At 58.3% G+C, this 18,194-nt stretch overlaps 1 protein-coding gene across 4 annotated transcripts in view; it reads left to right on the top strand.

Moving 5' to 3' along the window:
• The window catches only part of LOC101678627 (SPRY domain-containing SOCS box protein 1), a 108,588-nt gene that overhangs the window by 16,778 nt on the left and 73,616 nt on the right, over window positions 1-18,194 (top strand). For all 4 annotated transcript variants that reach the window (XM_004768614.3, XM_045063687.1, XM_045063689.1 and 1 more), the window contains 2 exons: window positions 4,178-4,447; window positions 5,585-12,020. In XM_004768614.3, coding sequence (XP_004768671.1) covers window positions 4,178-4,447; window positions 5,585-6,948 — 1,634 coding nt within the window. In that variant the 3' untranslated portion in view covers window positions 6,949-12,020. Of the gene's footprint in view, window positions 1-4,177; window positions 4,448-5,584 lie in introns of those variants that run through there.

An 18,194-nucleotide genomic window follows, 5' to 3' on the forward strand; every position in this document is an offset into this window, starting at 1 on the left:
AAAAGGCCGAAGGACCCAGGAAGGGACGGGAGGCTGTGCTAATCACGGGTGCCCCCCCAAGCTTGAAATTAAGGAGTAAAGGAAGCTCTCTTTTACCCAGCGGGTGGCAAACCTGTGACGTGCGTTCTCCTCTCCCTGTGGATGGAGAGAGGATAAAAACAGGAAGAGGGCTACTAAGGGGTTTGCTACGCTAACGAGTAGTAAACAGATACAGGGCTTTTAAGGATCCTGCTGTGTTCCTCTATCCAAAATTCATCTGTTCTCGAAGCTTTAAATATCCCATTTATACTTTTAACCATGCAATTCACTGATTCCAGGACACTTCTTCTTTTTTTTTTTTTTTTTTACACTTGACCATCTCTGAAGTCGTATGTACCACTGATGGGGCGCCGTGGTTGACGTGGCCAGCGGCCCATCTGTTCCTTAGCGGTTGTAAAACAGTGATGCCTTTGCCATCGGGGGCATTTGGGATTTCATGAAATCCAGGATATCTCTAGCCCTCGTGGCCTGCGGCCTTCTCGATACGGTCACCACTGCACATTCAGTAGATGTCGAATGTAAACGGTCGTTGAATTTCTCTCAGGAAACACCAGCTGCGTTTTCAGACTTCTTTATTTCCAGGTGGTGACGGTCCCCTGTGTCGCCTGGCCGGTAGCCCCTCTCTTGCAGCTCCTGTAATAACACAGATCCTAGCCGGGACCTCCCAGCACCTCCTGTGTGCCAGGCACCGTTCCCAGCCCCATACATGGGTTAACTCATTACTGCTCAGGGCAGCCCGACTCAGGGGAATGCCACTGTTCCCCACTTACGAGGGAGTGAGGACCGCTCATGTGGGGTCGCAGAGCTGAAAGGCGACAGAGCGGGTACGTGAACCCGTACCTCCCGCTTCCGGAGACCACACTCCAGGTCACGGCCTGGATCGGCCTCCGCACAGCCTGTATTCATCTCCTGATGCCTTGCGTTTTGCTGTCACTTCATTTTCTGTGGCCCTAGTTACGTCCCGGATGTGCCCCAAGTGCTGCCTTGCTGGTTGCATCACTACCAGGCCCCTCGCAGGAAGGTCGTCCGGCAGGTGGGTGGGAGAGGGCGGTGGCCCACGGCACCTCCGTCGGGGTTTCCCTTCCTGCTCTAACACTTGCTTGAAAAAGTCTTATTTGAGATACAAGCCACATATCAGACAATTTACCCGTTAAAACATACAGTGCAGTGGATTTTAATATACTCTCAGCTGTGCAGCCACCACAGGCAACCCTAGAACGTTCGTATTGTCTTCAGAAGAAGCCCCTCACCCTCATCCGCATTCCCTCATCCGCATTCCCTCCCAGCCCCGCGCAGCCGCCGACCCACTGTGTCTGTGGATCTGCCTGTTCCTGCCACATCCCGTCCAGGCGACCTCACACCGCGGGTGGCCTCTGGGTTTGGCTTCTCTCGCCGAGCGCACGGCGTCCGGCACGGTGTCTGGGTGTGTCTGCATGGCAGCGGGCACCGGGACTTCTGTCGTTCGTGGGAATAATGTCCAACAGACTATGGGACAGGCCACATTTTATCCACCCGTCAGCAGGTGATGGACATTTGAGTTCTTTCCAGTCCTCGGCCGTTGTGAATAGTTTGTGTACCCATGTCTGCGTGCGTCTACATTTTCATTTCTCTCGGGTGCGCACGCAGGAGTGAAATTGCTGGACCACATGGTAATTCTGTTTAACTGGTGGAAGTAAAGAGCTTTTAATAGCCCTGGAGACTTCTCAGCCCCGCTTACAAGTCCCTTTCCGTCTGTTCTGGATTTCTGCTATTTTGAATCACAGACCACTGCTCCTGCCAGGCCGGGCTTCCCGCTGTCGGACACACTCTGTGTGTTGGGGCCTCTGTCCTCTGGTTCGTGATGTGTACCCCAGCTAGGGTGTGGCCCAGGGCAGAGTCCACGCACATATGTATTGCTTTGAGATATACAGCATTAAAAAAAATCAGTTATTTGTGCACACTTAAAAATCACGAGATTCTGAAGCACCTGGGTGGCTCCGTCGGTTAAGTGTCCAGCTTACGGTTTGGCTCAGGTCATGATCTCACCGTTGTGGGGTTGAGCCTTCCGTTGAGCTCTGTGCTCAGTGTGGAGTCTGCTTCAGATTCTCTTTCCCTCTCCCTCGCGCTCTCACTCTCAAATAAATAAATAGGATCTTTAAAAAAAAATCATGAGATTCAACTTAATCCAAACCTTTATATTCTCCTAAAAATCTGGAAGATTTGGTCACGCAGGGCCCATCATCCTGTGAGGCACCACTGGACTGCAGCTGAGGCATTTAACAGTCCTGAGGGACACCATCCCTGCCGTGTCCTCCTCCCACTGTGACTTGCTTCACTAGGATTTTGGGGTCCCTGACCTTTGACCTAGGTCTATCCTTCCAGCAAAGCTCTGCCAGCCTCTTCCTGCTACTCCCACCAGCCGCTGGTACTTGTGCCATTCAGCTCCCCTCCTGAGTTTAATGTTCACTTGTGTGGTGGTTTAGGTGGGAGTAGTGGGACATTGAAGGGGGGGATCTTTGGGTGGTAAGAATGGCAGGCTCTGCGTTCAGTCTCATTTTTACTCCTTTGTCAGCTGTGTGGCCCTCGGCAAATTACCTAACTTCTCTGAATCCCAGTTTCCTTGTATTTTTACAATTAAAATTTGTGTTTTAAAATTAAGACCTTCTGGGGCACCTGGGTGAGTCAGTCGTTGGGTGTCTGCCTTCGGCTCAGGTCATGGTCCCAGGGTCCTGGGATGGAGCCCCACTTTGGGCTCCCTGCTCAGTGGAAAGTCTACTTCTCCCTCTCTGACTTCCCCTGCTTGTGTTCCCTCTTCTGCTGTGTCTCCACCTGTCAAATAAATAGATAAATAAATCTTGAAAAAAAGAAATAAAAGTAAGACCTCCTTACAGATCATGATTGTTAGGAGTAAACGGACCGATAGACACTGTTCCTGGAATTACTGGCCTATTGGGCTGCATTCAGGGCACGTTCTGCCAGTCATGGCTGGTCCTGCTCGCCGTCCAGCTGGCGGTGAGCGAGCACCATGGGCCGGGCTGGGGCAGGTGGCTCAGCGCTGGTGCCGAGGACCCCGGGTGGCCCCTGTAAGGGAGTGTGCGGGACCAGGCAGGTCTAAACCGGGGGCCGCTGCTTCTTGCTTATTTGAATTAAACATTGACTAGATAAAAAAGAATTCCTATTAAATGTGCATAGCATGAAGAAGTACGGTAGCGCAGACCCCAGTGTACCCACCAAGCCACTTTTTAAAAGGAGCCTTATTGTGCCCTTCCCCAAATCCTGTCCTTTTTTTCTCTCCTTGACTATTCCGGATTTGGGGTAGCTCATTCCTTTGCTTCTCTTTATTGTTTCTATGTAGGTCAGAGTCTCTAGACAGTTTGTTGTTTAGTTTTGAGGGAGATGCATGCTGTGTGTGGGGGGTTTCTTTTTGTCCCTTTATCCTGCGTTCAGGATGACCTCTTCAGATCTGTCTTCTAATGACTCTTTCCACCTGTTTTTAATTCATAAAACCTACCCACTGAATTTCTAATATCCAGTGTCGTTTTTCATTTATTGAAGTTCTAAATACACCGGTCGTTTTATATCCTGTTTTCAAAATTGGTTTTCATGTTATCAGAGTGAGCATGTTTCTTCCTCTCGACATCAGGATCTTGTGAGTGTGGATGCTCCGGCTCTCTCCATTTACCCCATTTAATGGTAGGGTGCAGAAGCAGACCCAGATGTCAGGAAATGCCTGGGATCACACATTCCTAAGCAACACAGACCCCAGAGCAGTGATGCCACCGCCCCCAGCAGTACCACACCTGCAGACGGATGCCGGGGGTGGGACACGGGGCGCAGGAGTCCGGCCTCACATCTGCCAATAAACGCCCTCTGGCCTCTGCTGGCGCCAGACCCTTCTCCACGCAGATTCCTGGGAAGGCCCAAGGAGTTGGACAGCTTCACTTAGAATGCTCAGAGACACCCTCCTTCCTTCTCTCGCTGAGGTTGGCTCTGGCTTAAGTCGTTTTTGTAAGCTCTCTGGCCCAGGGTCTAAGGTCACCGGCTGCAGAGTGGGTACACAGGGCTGGGGTGCAGGGTAGGGGGTCCCCGTGTGCCTCGGGGTGGTCTTGCACCTTGCTGATTCTTCACAGCCCCTGCTTCCCCACCCCCTCCCGTGTAGGCCGCACTGGCTTCTACGAGGAGTACGGCGTCATCCGCGATGTGCTCCAGAACCACCTGACGGAGGTCCTCACCCTCGTGGCCATGGAGCTGCCCTACAACGTCAGCAGCTCAGAGGCTGTGCTGCGGCACAAGCTCCAGGCCTTCCAGGCTCTGCGGGGCCTGCACAAGGGCAGTGCCGTCCTGGGCCAGTACCAGGCGTACAGCGGACAGGTGCGCCGAGAGCAGCAGAAGCCAGACAGCTTCCACAGCCTGACGCCGACCTTCGCAGGTGGGCCCCGGGGCTGCCCCCTACTGGAAGCAGCTTCCTGAGTCCAGACGCCCTTTGGTTGGGTTGGAAGAGACCTCAGGTGGCACATTCACCAGGGGGCTCGTCGCCAAGGAGCAAGGGCCTTTGCTTCTCTGGCCTTCCGGCGTCTTTCGGCAGCAGCTTACCTGTTGGGTCGTTCTGGGTGACGGGCACCCCGGCGGTGGTCTCAGTTTGGTCCGCATCCACACACGCTTCTGGAGCTCTCTGAGCTGGGGACAGACCCAGCTTCCGCCTATAACCAGCCCCCCAGGGAGGCTACAGATTGGTCCGGCCACAGCCCAAGGCACCTCCAGCAGGCAGTCTCCCTGCTGCTCAGACAGACGTCCTCCTGAGCCGTGCTATGGACCATTCCCGGGCCCAGAGTGCCCCTGGAGAGGCCTGCCCCCCTAAGGCTGCAGGTAATAAGCTCCTCCCCAGGAGCGGCGGCTGTCCGTGGGGCACTGAGGACGTGCCAGGCCCTGGCTAGAGGCCACCTCCTAGATATCTGAGGGCACAGACCCGGGATGCAGGCAGCATCACTGCTCCCATTCCAAGGTCAGGAAACCAGAGGCTCCATGAACTTCAGACACTTGCTCAGGGTCACGTGGAGGCAGTATGTAGGAAAACCAGGCTGGGGACCCGAGTCAGGAGGGCACTGAGCTCTTGGCTCCCACTGCCATGTTCCTGTCCCTGCACGCCCCCCTTACCTGCTCACCACCCTGCTGTGGGCTCAGAGCTCTGGCCCTGCCCCTTCTCCCCTGTCTGGCCTTGGCTCAGGCACATCCAGGTGCTCTGCAAGTGGGAGGGAAGCATCCCCACCCCCCACCGTGAGACTTCAGTTCTCTTTGCTGGGGCAGGGAGGCTAGGACCATAAGGCGCCTCACGGAGGGGTGGCTGAGGTGGTCCAGAGGCTGCATTTCGAGCACTGACTGGGCATTGAGTAGATGCTAGAAAGACTGAGCATGACAAGGCCTGGGGTGCTTCAAAGGCACCTGCCTAGAGGAAGGGCTCAGAGACAAGAAGTGCTGATGGGGAGGGAGGGTAGGGAAGGTGGGTGTGCTGGGAAGTCCTGGGCTCTCTGTGCCCAAGGGTCACCTCCGCTGTCCCCTGTCACCTCAGGCATCCTTGTTCACATGGACAACCTTCGCTGGGAGGGCGTCCCTTTCATCCTGATGTCTGGCAAAGCCTTGGATGAGAGAGTGGGCTACGTGCGGATCTTGTTCCGGAACCAGGCTTACTGCGCCCAGACTGAGACGCGCTGGGTGGCGGACCAGAGCCAGTGCCTGCCACGGCAGATCGTCTTCTACATCGGACACGGGGAGCTGGGCAGTCCCGCCGTGCTGGTCAGTCGGAACCTGTTCAGGCCCTTCCTGCCCTCTGGGAGCTGGAAGGAAGTGGAGGACCGGCCCGGGCTCCGCCTTTTTGGGCGCCCCCTGTCGGATTTCTATGCGTACAGCCCCGTGAGGGAGCAGGACGCCTATTCTGTCCTCATATCTCACATCTTCCACGGCCGCAAGGACTCGTTTATCACCACAGAGAACTTGCTGGCCTCCTGGGCCTTCTGGACCCCCTTGCTGGACAGCCTGGCCCACGAGGCCCCGCGCCTCTACCCAGGAGGAGCTGAGAACGGGCACCTGTTGGACTTCGAGTTTACTGGCACCCAGTTGCGCTTTTCCCGGCAGCAGCCGGAGCAGCTGGTGCCAGGGCCAGGCTCCGCTCCGAGTCCCAGCGACTTCCAGGTTCTCCAGTCTAAGTACCGGGACAGCCTGCTGATCTCGGCCTGGCCGGAGGAGCTGATCGCGAAGCTGGCCGATGACATCGAGGCCACGGCTATGCGGGCGGTGAGGCGCTTCGGCGAGTTCCACCTGGCGCTGTCAGGCGGCTCCAGCCCCGTGCCCCTGTTCCAGCAGCTGGCCACCCAGCACTACGGCTTCCCCTGGGCCCACACGCACCTGTGGCTGGTGGATGAGCGCTGCGTCCCGCTTCGCGACCCGGAGTCGAACTTCCAGGGGCTGCAGGTGCACCTGCTGCAGCACGTGAGGGTCCCCTACTACAACGTCCACCCCATGCCGGTGCACCTGCACCAGCGCCTCTGTGCCGAGGAGGACCAGGGCGCCCAGATGTATGCCAGTGAGATCTCGGCCCTGGTGACCAACAGCAGCTTCGACCTGGTGCTGCTGGGCATGGGCACGGATGGGCACACGGCCTCCCTGTTCCCACAGTCGCCCGCCGGCCTGGAGGGCCCACAGCCAGTGGTGCTGACCAGGAGCCCCTCCAAGCCGCACCAGCGCATGAGCCTCAGCCTGCCGCTCATCAACCGTGCCCGCAAGGTGGCCATCCTGGTCATGGGCAGGATGAAGCGGGAGATCACCTTGCTGGTGAGCCGTGTGGGCCATCAGCCTAAGAAGTGGCCCATTTCGGGGGTCCTGCCTAGTTCTGGCCAGCTGGTTTGGTATATGGACTATGAGGCTTTCCTGGGATGATGGTGCCTCTGGCCTTTGCTCACTCCCACGCTTGCTTCCCCCTGTCCTGTCCCCGTCCTTAGTCCTGCCACCTGCCCTGGCCCTCTGGAATCTGATGCCTCAGGGTTAAGTCCCCAGAGAGGAAAGGACTAGGCCTTATCCCAATCCCTTTGACAGTCTCTATCCAGTTGTGGTGGGTAGACACAGACATGGAAGAAATGGAGGCTCTGCTCTTGAGAAGCTTCCAGTCCAAGTCAGGAGAGGAATAGCCACGCTAAGAACATACCAGCAGCAGTTACACGATAACACCAGCCAGCACAAAATAAGATTGGTGTGGAAGCTCCCAACTTCAACAGTAATGCAACAGCTAAGGTTAATCAGGGAAGGCTTCCTGGAGGAGGTGATCCTTGAACTGGCTCCTGGGGAAAAGAAGACTGGATAGTAGTGAGACGGGGGCACAGGTGTCCGTCAGGTATAGTGCCCATGCCAACCAGGTGCTAGAAACCGTCTGGAGACCTCGAGTTGGCCATTTCTTTATCCCTCCCTTTCTTCCCAAGCCTCTGGCATTTAGCCTACTGTCCTGGCCTCTCTGTGGCTGCTTCCTCCTGCTCTGTCTCTCTGGGTTCCCTTCCCCTCTGTCTTCCTGCTGTCCCGCAGACAGATGAAGGGCGGTAGCAGTGATACAGCTGCAAACAGTGGGAGGTTTCTTGCAAGTGGTGTTTGGAGCTCCCTTTGTCCGTAGGTGAACTTCTTTGTGTGGGGGAGGCCCCCTGCCCACTCTCCATTCTCTGGCCAACCCCCTTCGTGATACGCAGTCGGCGTAGATGACTCGGCCATTCCAGGGGTCCCTCACTCCAGAGGGTCCTTTACACATCAGGAGACTTCCTATGGGCGTTTCCACTCTCAGTGCACTCTCTTGCTTTACCACGCAAGATCCGGTTAAGTCTTTCTGTGATGGGGACACGTTGTTTGTGGGGAGAGATGTGAGGGAAATCGTCCGGACCACCCAGGGGCTCTGATCTGACCAGACAGGGGCTGGGCCTCCACCCAGGGGGGCTGCGGTTCCCAGGCGGCGCTGGCTGCCCACGGGCTTCTCAGGGACTTGACCAGTTTGCAGCCCCCCCTTCACACTACCTCTCAGGGGCACGGAGTCTGTCTGCTTGCTGTCTGCTGGCCCCTCCTGCTGCATCTCCTGGCACCGCCACACACTGACCGCCTGGGGAGACAGACGGGAAGCCCCTGTGGAGAGGAGGTGGGTGCTCTGTTCTCCGTTAGCGCCGGCCGGTAACGGTGGCGGGGGATGGGGTGTCTCTAAATTCCTTTAAGAAATATTCTCACACATTTAGTTGGTATTTCAGCTGCCCACATGCTCATGCTCCCAAGGCAGGACTGGGAGGGAATGAGCTCGATTTTTCCCTGGTGGCTGCTCTCTTGTTTTACAGTCACACCTTGTGTCAGTTGTTGGTGTCACCCTGAGGGCTTTCCTTGGTGAGGAAATACGTCATCGTCATCGGCAGACGTATTTCTCTGCTTTTGATTGTTTATACTTTCTTCAAGGCTATGGATTGAAAAGCCTTGAAGAAAAAAAAGCCTGAGCTGGGGGTTCTCCATGGGAAAGGCTCTCGTGTTCAAAGCCCCGTGGCCTCGCACGACCCTCCGACAGGACAGTTCTCCTTACACCGGGAGAGCTGACCTTGGCAAAGCTCTCCCCACTGCTGGGTCGCCAAGTCTCTGTGTCTGGGGGTCTGCGGTTTAGCGGTTTTCTTTTGCCTCCAGGGCTCCTGCTCCTGAGGGGACACGGACGGTTGCAGGCCCGGTGCCGCCTGTGGCCACGTGGGGGCGCTCTTGCACCGTCCCTGCCCTGCCCTGCCCTCCCCTCCCGGCAGCCCAGGAGCCCTTGGCCTTGAACACGCCATGTGTTCGTCAGGAACTTCATCCTCTGTGGTTGTAACACCGCTACAGCATAGGCCAGCAGGCTCTTGATGTCACCACTGCTGACTAATAGTGAGTCCGTGTGGGCCTGAGCCCAGGACCTCCCGTCCGAGAGGAGGGTCCTGCCTTCATCTGTGGATGGGGCAGGGGCGGGGGCCAGGGCAGGGGGGCCAAGTGGTGTCCTGAGATCACAGCAGGAAAGTCCACCAGAAGACCCTGCCGGTGTTCCCCTGCGTCCGCTTGCTCCCTTGTCCTGTACTGGGCCACCTAGACTCGTGGTGTTCCGCCTTTCCGGACCATGACCCACGGTGGGAAGCACACCTTACCCCGGGCGTCCGTGATCACATTTGTGTGCGAGTCTGCCTCACGCACAAGTTCCATGAAGGGATTCTTACCTTAGGACATGAGACGCTTTCCAGTTTCTATTTTTCGTTTTTGAGAAAAGCTGCTTAGAGCCTGTTAGACTGAGCTGATACATAGTTCGGAAAATGCTGCTCTGATCCAACTGCACGCTGTCCGTGAGCTGGGGCCCCGAGGTGCAGAAGGGAGCCTGCGTGTCGAGCTCACCCGGGGACCACGAGGGAGCACGCAGGGGCGGGAGCCCGGGCTGTTCCCAGGTTCGTGCTGCGGGCCCGTATGCTGCAGCGAGGCTGCTGTGGCCCCAGTGTGGGTGCCGCTCTGCCCCCCCACTTCCTCGAGCGGTTGACGAGGACCGGGGCGGCATGACACACGGTGCTCAGTGGCCTCCACTCTCTCATGTGCCCAGTGAGGAACGTGAGGGGGTCCTTGTTTGCAGAGACTTGGACACCAGAGCAGCAGTTGTCTGATGCCACAGGCCAGGGTGCCCCGAGGGGTGGGCGGGAGCCTGCCTATCCTCCGGACCTGGGGGGCTGGTATTAGCATCTCTAGAGCGAGCCCCTTGCCATGTGCTGTGGGGAGAGAAGGGAGGGGCTTTCCAGGTGGTCGTGAGCCAGACTCCGAGTTTGCTCTGGGAGCACCGTTCTCTGCTGACCGCAAGTCACAACAGTCGTGTCGTGCTGGCCGCTGCTGCTCGCTTCTCTGCAGACAGAGCTCTAGTCCCACCCTGGGCCTGGCGGGCCAGAGTGTCCCCCTCCCCGGGTCGTCCCCCCGGAGGACCAGGCCTGCTGTCCCCGGGGCCCAGAGCTCGCTGCTGCTCTGCCTCGCTCCCTCGCTTCCCCGTTTGCCCAGAGAGCTGGGGACCGTGTGGCAGAGAAAGGAGTGGGGGGACGCTTCCATAGGCCCTTGAGGGGTAGTTTCCCGCTGTTTAGTTTTCCAGGGACAAAAAAAATTTTATTTTCAACAAAAACACATGCGGCCTCACATAAGCAGCATAGACTCAGTCTGTGTCGGTTTTATCTGGTTAGGTTTTTCTCCTAAGGAGACAGGAGCCTGCAGACCTCAGGCCGCTTGTAGAGAAGCTGCCTGGCGGCGTGTTCAAGAACGCACGAGGCCCATGGTGGCCGGCCTGTGCCATCCACGGCCGCCCGCCCCTTGAAAGACAAACCCAGAGGGCCGAGGGCCGTGAGAGGGCAGCTGCCACCCAGTGTCACCCCGCCGTCCCCTGCCGTCAGCCTCGCTGCTTGTACTACCCCCAGCCCCCGCCCCGGGACCTCCTGCCACCCTCTGCTGGGCCCACAGCTGCAGCCCGTGCTGGGGGCGCTCGAGGGGCTGCTCGCTTCATTCCGGGGTCCCCTCCTCCAGCCACACCAGCATCGGCCGCTAACAGGAGCCCAAGGGGGCGTCTGGCCAGATCACAGGGGCGAGCGGCTCAGTTGGTCCACCGGGTGCTCAGAGGCTCTGGGAATGTTTGTTCCAGCAACGAGTGTCGCCTGGTTGGAAGTGTCGCTGGCTTCCCCCGTGGGCCCTGCCGGCCCTCTGCCCACCGCAGCTCACCCGAGCCACCGGCTCTGTCCAGCTTCCGTCTGGTGCTGGGGGCCTGTGGGGGGTGCTGGCGGGCCATGGGCCCCTCTCACACCCTGTGGCGTCTCCGTGGAAGTGAGGGTCCCTTCGTTCTGGGGACTTGCAGTGGCAGATGTCTTCTCCAGAGGCGGGCTCCCTGGCCCCCAGTCAGCAGCCCCGGTGAGGTGTGAGCACGGCATCCACGGCTCGTTGCTAAGCGAGGCACAAGCTCACCAGTGCTGTCGCCAGCACAGGACTGGAGGAGGCATTTCTGAAATCCTAGCGAGCTGGGGAGAGTGATCTCTCTGGGGAATCATCCTCCCTGGAGAGCTTCTGTTTGCAAAGCGGACCCCCAGGGGCTGTGTCTGTGCGTGACCTGAAGGCGGACGGGGCGGGGGGCTAGATGAATTATGCTTCTGCTTGTGTGTTCGTTCCCTAGGATGGTCTTTGTCTACACCCCTTGCCCCGCTCTCGGATGTTTTGCAGGAAGTCTCTGCATCTTTTCACCCCTCTGCTGCAGGCCGGGTAAACAGACACATTTTTGGTTGCTGAGAGCCCAGGGAGCACATTTGAAAGGCTAGTAGTTCGCTGTGAAAGTGGAAGTGCAAACAGATGCTGCATAAACTCGTCAGTGTGGTGTTTAGCTGTACCGCTACGGAAGTCTAGAGAGGTCGGTCATAAAACATCATGAGATACCTAACTAGGAAAGGACGGGTTGCTGGGTGAGCTCCGGTCGAGGGCCCAGAGTGCATCAGCTCTCCGAGGTGGGACCTGTACAGCCTCCTCCTCCCAGTCCCCCAACCAAGGGCTGAGTGCGGGGTCTTGTCTCCAGCCAGGAAGGCTGAGCTGATCCCGGGCCGGCAAGAGACCTAGATGGGGCGCGGGGCCAGCATGGAAACCAGTGGGTGTCGCGGTCAAGACTGTGTCTGACCGTCCTGTGCTGGGACACTCCGTACTGGGCTTCTGCCTGGCAAGCAGAGAGGCGAGAACCTCCTTTCTCAGAGGGACCGTGTCCTTGTGCGGTGGGGAGACCCAAGACTCGAAGCCCTCCCTGGCGAGTGGCAGGGATGCGCCTTGTCTTCGTTCACGAGGAGACCGACCGCCCCTGGTTTCTGTGGAAGCGGCGGACACTTAGAGATGTTTTAGACAGTGAGACACATTCAGAACAGGGTTTTTAAAATGACTTTTTGTATGTCAAATGGATCATGTATTTTTTAAACAATAAAATTGTTTTGCCAAAAGCTGTGCTCTCCTTTTTCCTGCGGGAGACGGGGTGTGTGGGTGACAGACCTGGTCGCTGTGCTGTGAGTGGGACTTGGTGGAGGGGAGGGGAGAGTCTGGTCCCCAAGGGAGGACCTGCGTACGTCCCTTCTTCACACGCAGGTGTGTCGCCGCAAAGTGGCTGCATCCCATTTGCTCGAAGCCCATAGGCCTCCGGGGAGAGACCTCGGTGGGCCAGGTGACCGGGCTTCATGGGTCCCTCAGCTGTCCCCCCCCAACACTGCTGGCAGCCCACCAGCTGGGGAAGCCCTGGGCCAGAGGGAGACGCCAGGAGGGAGCATCTCTGAAAGCCACGGGGCCTGATACCATCGTTGGTCTTTTCTGTGTGCTCTGCCTGATTCTCACCTTCCACCTGTGTCATGTTCCCAGAAACATAAAGATTTTGGGGGGGGGTAGTTCAGTAAAACTGCAGAACCACTGGGGACAGAGGAGCCAGAGACTTACTGGTTGTGGGACCCGAGCAGAGTGGTGACTTCACAAGGCAGCGACAGGAACCACGGGCTTAATCCAGAAGGGGAGATGTCCCTAGGGATCAAGAGGCCCGGGGAACAGACACATGCCCAGAGTCCCCAGGGGAAGAAGGGGGGACCGTGGTCGGTAATGAAGGCGGAAACCAGAGGCTGCAGGCGGCCCATGACTGTGCCTCCGCCTGGGAAGCACACGGAGAACAGGCTTCCTGGAGGAGATGGCCCAGAGCTGGGGGAAAAACCAGAGTCGGTTTCCCACTCCCTGCTGGGGAGGGGGTGCTGTCCTGCAGAAACCCAGGGAGACAGGCTCCCCGCCTACCGGCCCTCGTGATGACGGGGCCCAGCTAGCAGCCGTGAAGGCAGCCCTGAGAGTCACAGGTACCTGCTCCCCCCCACTTTGGGGAGCCTCTGCGTGCTTGTATTCAGGGTCCTGGCAGGTCAAGACCCCCAACACCCACAGCTGCAGCGACTGGTTCCGGGTGACCTGTGGCCCAGGTTGGTCAAACCAGAGTGATTCGAGGATGGGGGGCCAAAGCTCCTCCGGGTCCCTGGCCGCCCACCTGAGGGCCAGTTGCCCTGGAGCTGCTGGCGACCCTCTGCCCACCACGGGGAGCCTGAGAGGGAGGGACACGGCAGAGAGCAGAGCCAAGCAGCCCTCCCCAGCCCCCGAGTGCGGTCATGCCGGGATTCTGCCTGCTGACCATTTGCAGGGTTAGAAGAGGACTGTCACCCGTGCCGGGGGTGCACAAGAGACACCACAGCTGGGGGCTGCTGGGTGTCTCAGGAAGCCCAGCGGAAACCCCTGCTGGCCCGAGAGGAGGCTGGGGCCTATTGCGAGGGCAGAGCTCCCCGTCTGGGGCCAGGCTTTGGTCAGTCCGGGGAGGCCCCCCGCTGCTGGCTGGCGCCGTGCTAGACCACGTTGGCTGCTGGTTATTGCTTCATCTGAACCATTTTTCCTGACTGAAGTTCTGGCCCAGCCAGCCGGAGGGCGGAAGGCAGGGACGTGCAGATAGTCGAAGGCGCTCTCGGTGGACAAGCTCGGGAAGCGCTGGCCTTTTCCAGAATCTCCTCCGAGCTCTGTGCAGCCACAGCCAGAGCCCTGGAGGGCGTCTGCTTGCCTGCCGGGCCCCCAACAGAAGGGGACAGCATGGCTGGGCGCCCCTGGCTGCCCTCTGTCCACTCCCCCACCTGCTCACCGGCCTGCCGGGGACCAAGACTGCAGAGGCCGGGCGGTAAACGTGTGCGCGAGTGGCTGGAGGGCGATCGTGAAAACGGGACGAATCGTCAGCTACGGCTTCGGGGGTTCAGGGATGGTCCAGATGTCCCTGTTCACACGACACCCGGACATGTGTGCCTCCTGCGGGGGTAGCTACTGAGCAGGGCCGTCTCAGTAACACAGGGAGGCCACCCCAGCGGGGGTGAGTCCCCAAGGGAGGCTCAGGAAGGTCTGCTCTGGGCCCCGAGGCAGGTGTCTGTGGGTGAGGAGAGAACTGGGCTGTCGCCGGGGACCTGAAGGCCTCCTCAGGGCTCGGTCCACAGAGCTTCTCGAAGCCGGGGCAGCCGACGCCAGGGGCTGATGGGTGGGGGACAAGGCGGGTGTGGCCCCGGGAAGACGGAATCTCCCACGTTCACAGTGGCCTGGAGTGGCGACAACGGGGCCAGCACTCGTGTTGGGGTGACGGGGTGGGGGCATGGTAAGGGGAGCGAGCTCGGCCCCCGCACCTGGGACCTTGCACTCTGCTCACGCCACCCGCCTGTGGACACCGTCATCATGGTTTTTGGGTGAAGGAGCCTCGTTGGAAAGAAAGATCATAGAACCGGGGGTGGGGGGGATTGACCGCTGAACTTGAGAGCAACGTGGGGGCTGGGCGGGAGGGTGACCCCGATTTTCACTGTCACTGCCTCCTCATTTGGTCCCTCCATTAACTACAAGGGCTGCAAAGCTGAGGTCTGTTTCCCTTCCCTCTTCCAACCAAGAGGGAAAGCGACTTCCTAAAGGTAAATTTTCTAGTCGTGTATTAAGAATACCGTAAAAACTGCGAAATGCGAAAAATTATCCGCCATGCCTACCTATTGTTTTTGTGTTCAGGGGTCCCCCTCCGGGCACTTGATCTTTGCCAGGCCAGGCTTCTGTATGCTGCTTTACGGTACGCCTGTATTTTCACGAACATTCTCTGTTTCCTCATGTCTTCACACTTGGGTTTCCACGCGTGCGTTATATCCCAGGAAGAGTAGCGTCCTGATGAAGTTCCTGTCCCTGTCACTGAACACGTATGTTTTTTCTAGCATGTGTCCGCTGGAGATCATGCTCTAACGAAAGGGTTTTATACTGCAAAATTCTTTTTTTTTTTTTTAAAGATTTTATTTATTTATTTGACAGAGAGAAATCACAAGTAGATGGAGAGGCAGGCAGAGAGAGAGAGGGAGGGAAGCAGGCTCCCTGCCGAGCAGAGAGCCCGATGCGGGACTCGATCCCAGGACCCTGAGATCATGACCTGAGTCGAAGGCATCGGCTTAACCCACTGAGCCACCCAGGCGCCCCTGCAAAATTCTTTTAAATCTATGGAAGTGTGGGGTTTAAAATGACCCAGTAAACATGAATTACCTTGCAGTGGGACAACAGACTCTGGTAGGACAGCAATGACCACACCAATCATCAGCGGCCCAGGAAGAAAAAGAGGGGACAGTTTGAAGACAGAAGGAGGCGGGAAGGCTCCAGGTCAGCGGGGGTCACCTGCCTGCCGGACTGCAGGCCAGAGCGCCAGCCCCAGAAATGCTCCTTTAAGAGTTCTCAAGCCCTTGGTGCTACTCTCTGGATTTTCAAGCCCTTGGATTCCCAGGTTGCTTTTTTTCCCCAGTTGTGGCCGTCACTGGCTATTCCGATCTCGACTCCTTTGCTCGCAAGTGACAGAAACCCAACTCAGAGCAGACCCGGAAGAACAAGGAAGCGCCCGGCTCCTGTCCGTAGATGGCCTGGAATTCAGGGAGGTCAGGCTGTGTTGCCGAGAAGCTGACCTAGTTCAGCTTGCTTTCATTAAGGTCATCGGATTTAGCAGGGACATCTACAGGACATGAAGGCAAATTGGAATTTCAGATAAAGAACAAAAATACAGTTTTAGTAGACATTTGGCCCATGCAACATTTGGGACATAGTATACTCGAGCATTATTTGTTGTTTATTTGAAATTCCAGTTGACCTGGGGGTCTTAGGTGTGTGTAGACAGGCTTTCCCACAAGGGAAGCCACAGCTCACAGCTTCTGGATGGCCCGAGACTCCAGAGGAAGAAAGAGTGTGCGGTCACGACTCTGCCTGGGAGCCCACAGAGGACTTTGGTCTGTCCAGAGTGGGTCATTGCCATGGCCACACCAGCAGGTGCCCGGAGAACCGTCTCGCTCCCCCAACCCATTATCAGCCTCCCCCTGCCCCCCATCTCGGATGTGGTTGAGTTAAGATGTTCTCAGTCTTTGTCAAGTCTTGTGTGGATGTAGCTTCAAGGCAAGCCCCTCTCCTGGTCAGATCCCTGCCCCGTCTCTCCTCTTGGGGCTTTGTGTAGGGCCCATCTCTGAGCAGATGGCTGGATTCGGATGGGGGGTATGATCCGTCCAACCGGCGGGCCGCTCCCCCAGGAGACCGTGCTGGCCCCAGACCCACATGGATCTGTCACGTGCTGGAAAGTTTCACACGTCTTACTCGGTGCCTGTCGGTCCTTAGAGATCAGGGCAATCTAGTTAATAGAAATAATAGTTTCAGCAGGTATTCCGTGTTCCAGAGACAGAAACAGCCACCCGAAAGGTTTTCTAGTTGTAAAGTTACTTCAGGAGCCATCATCCCCTGAGACACCCAAACCAGGGCTGTGTTCACAGGCCCAGTTCCTCGGGTGGCCTGCCCTGATGCCCCCCGCACCGAGAGGAGTTCCAGGGGAGACACCCAGAGTGGCTTCTGGTCTCCAACACGGACTCGGCCCCCCATCTCCCGACATCCCTCAACAAATGGTTAAAATTATCCTCAGGGCCTCCCACCCAAGGCCTCCGCACCCTTTCCTTCTCGGCCACGTTCGGGTCCTCGCAGATGCTGGGGGATTGTCGCAAACCGCAGGATGCAGCGGAGGGGGGCCCAGACTGAGGAGGCGCCGCTGCTGTCTCGAGTGGGGTGACCTTCCCGGCTCGGAGGGCTGGTCCCCTGAGGTGGGAAGCCCCGGGGCTGGACGTCAGGGGGCACGGAGGCCGCCGTGGGCTGGGCTGGGGCTGCGGCCTGTCTTCTGAGAGCCACGGCGGAGGGTCCCCGGTGGAGAGCTTCCCGAGAACGAGAGCTCAGGTGACTCTTCCAGAAACAGGCCTCCTTCGTCCCGACAAGGGGCTCCTTTGATGTCCTTCCTTCTCCCTCAGCCGGCTCCAGGCCACTCTGTCGTCCTGCCCCCACCCCAGAATTCGCCCAGCAGCTCCCCTCCGGCAGGCGGGTTGCCCAGATGACTCAGCCCAGCCCATCCCAGCAGAGTGACCCCAGGCCCCTTTGCAGGGCCTGATTTCAGGACACCTCGGCCTGCCCCCCAACACCCTGCGGAAAGGGTCCCCGCGAGACAAGCAGACCTGTCCGGGCTCAGCGCTGCCCCCCGTTGCCGGCGGGCCTCATCCGCGGTCCTAAACGCTGAAGAGAGGAGCCCCTGCCGTAGGCCCCGACCCCAGTGGTCCAGTGTGTGCTGACGGGATGTAGGACTACGGCGCCGACCTTTCCAACACCCCTTCACCCCCTCCCCCAGAAGGAGGGCCGATGCCCGAGGCTGGGTCCATCAGAGGGGAGGCTGATGCAGGGGTGTCTTCAGCTCGCCCACCCTCCTCTCTGCTCCGGCCTCATCGGCCTCCTGGCCTCCCCCCACCCAATCTGGGCCGCACAGGCTCCCACCGGGTGCATTCGTAGGCCAAGAGTGGGGTGGGCCATTTATCACCCCAGCTGGGAAGGGTGCCCTCGTCCTTGAAGGAAGGTCTGGGGGCTGGTGCAGCATCGCCTCCCCATGGGTCTCTCCCCTTCAGGCCCCGGGGGTGGGAACGGCACTCCTCCCTGACCCACAGCCCTGGCCTGCCCCAGCCCCCTGAGGTTTCCACTATGGGTCCAGACCTTTCCACCGAGCTGCTTACACAGCTCGGCTCAAATTACCCCAATGCACGTGCACCCAAAGCCTGGGCCCCAGGCTGAGACACCGTCCCTGGGATTTTCCTAGCTGGAGCTGGTGGGAACAGGGTTCTCTCCTGTGACTGAGGAGTGGTTGTGGGTTTGCCTGGGGTGCAGGCAGCCAGGGCTCCCGGCCCAGAGAAAGAACCCAGGTAGACAAGGGGTTCCGAGGGGTCCTGACGTCCCTGTCCCGCAAGGCTTGCTTCTCCCATGCCTTCACCAGTTTTGTGAGCCACCCAATCTCACCTTTTTCTCCAGCTTAAACTAATCGGGTTGCATTTTTGTCATTTGCCATTGAAGAGTCCTGGGTAATACGGTGTGGACAGATAGGAAACATTCTGAAAAGAAATCAGAAGCTCAATACTAGGGAAGTTTCACTACCCTAACGTTGCCCCAAAGCCCAGAACCCTCTGGGGGGTGCATCACGGAGGGCACAGGCAGTGCACTGAGCCCTACCTGGGGCTTGGGAGGGCTTCCTGGAGGAGGAGGTGCTGAGTTGA

This window comes from Mustela putorius, unplaced genomic scaffold (genome assembly GCF_011764305.1).
Source record: "Mustela putorius furo isolate JIRA1106 unplaced genomic scaffold, ASM1176430v1.1 tig00003853_pilon_pilon_pilon, whole genome shotgun sequence".
Taxonomy (NCBI): domain Eukaryota; kingdom Metazoa; phylum Chordata; class Mammalia; order Carnivora; family Mustelidae; genus Mustela; species Mustela putorius.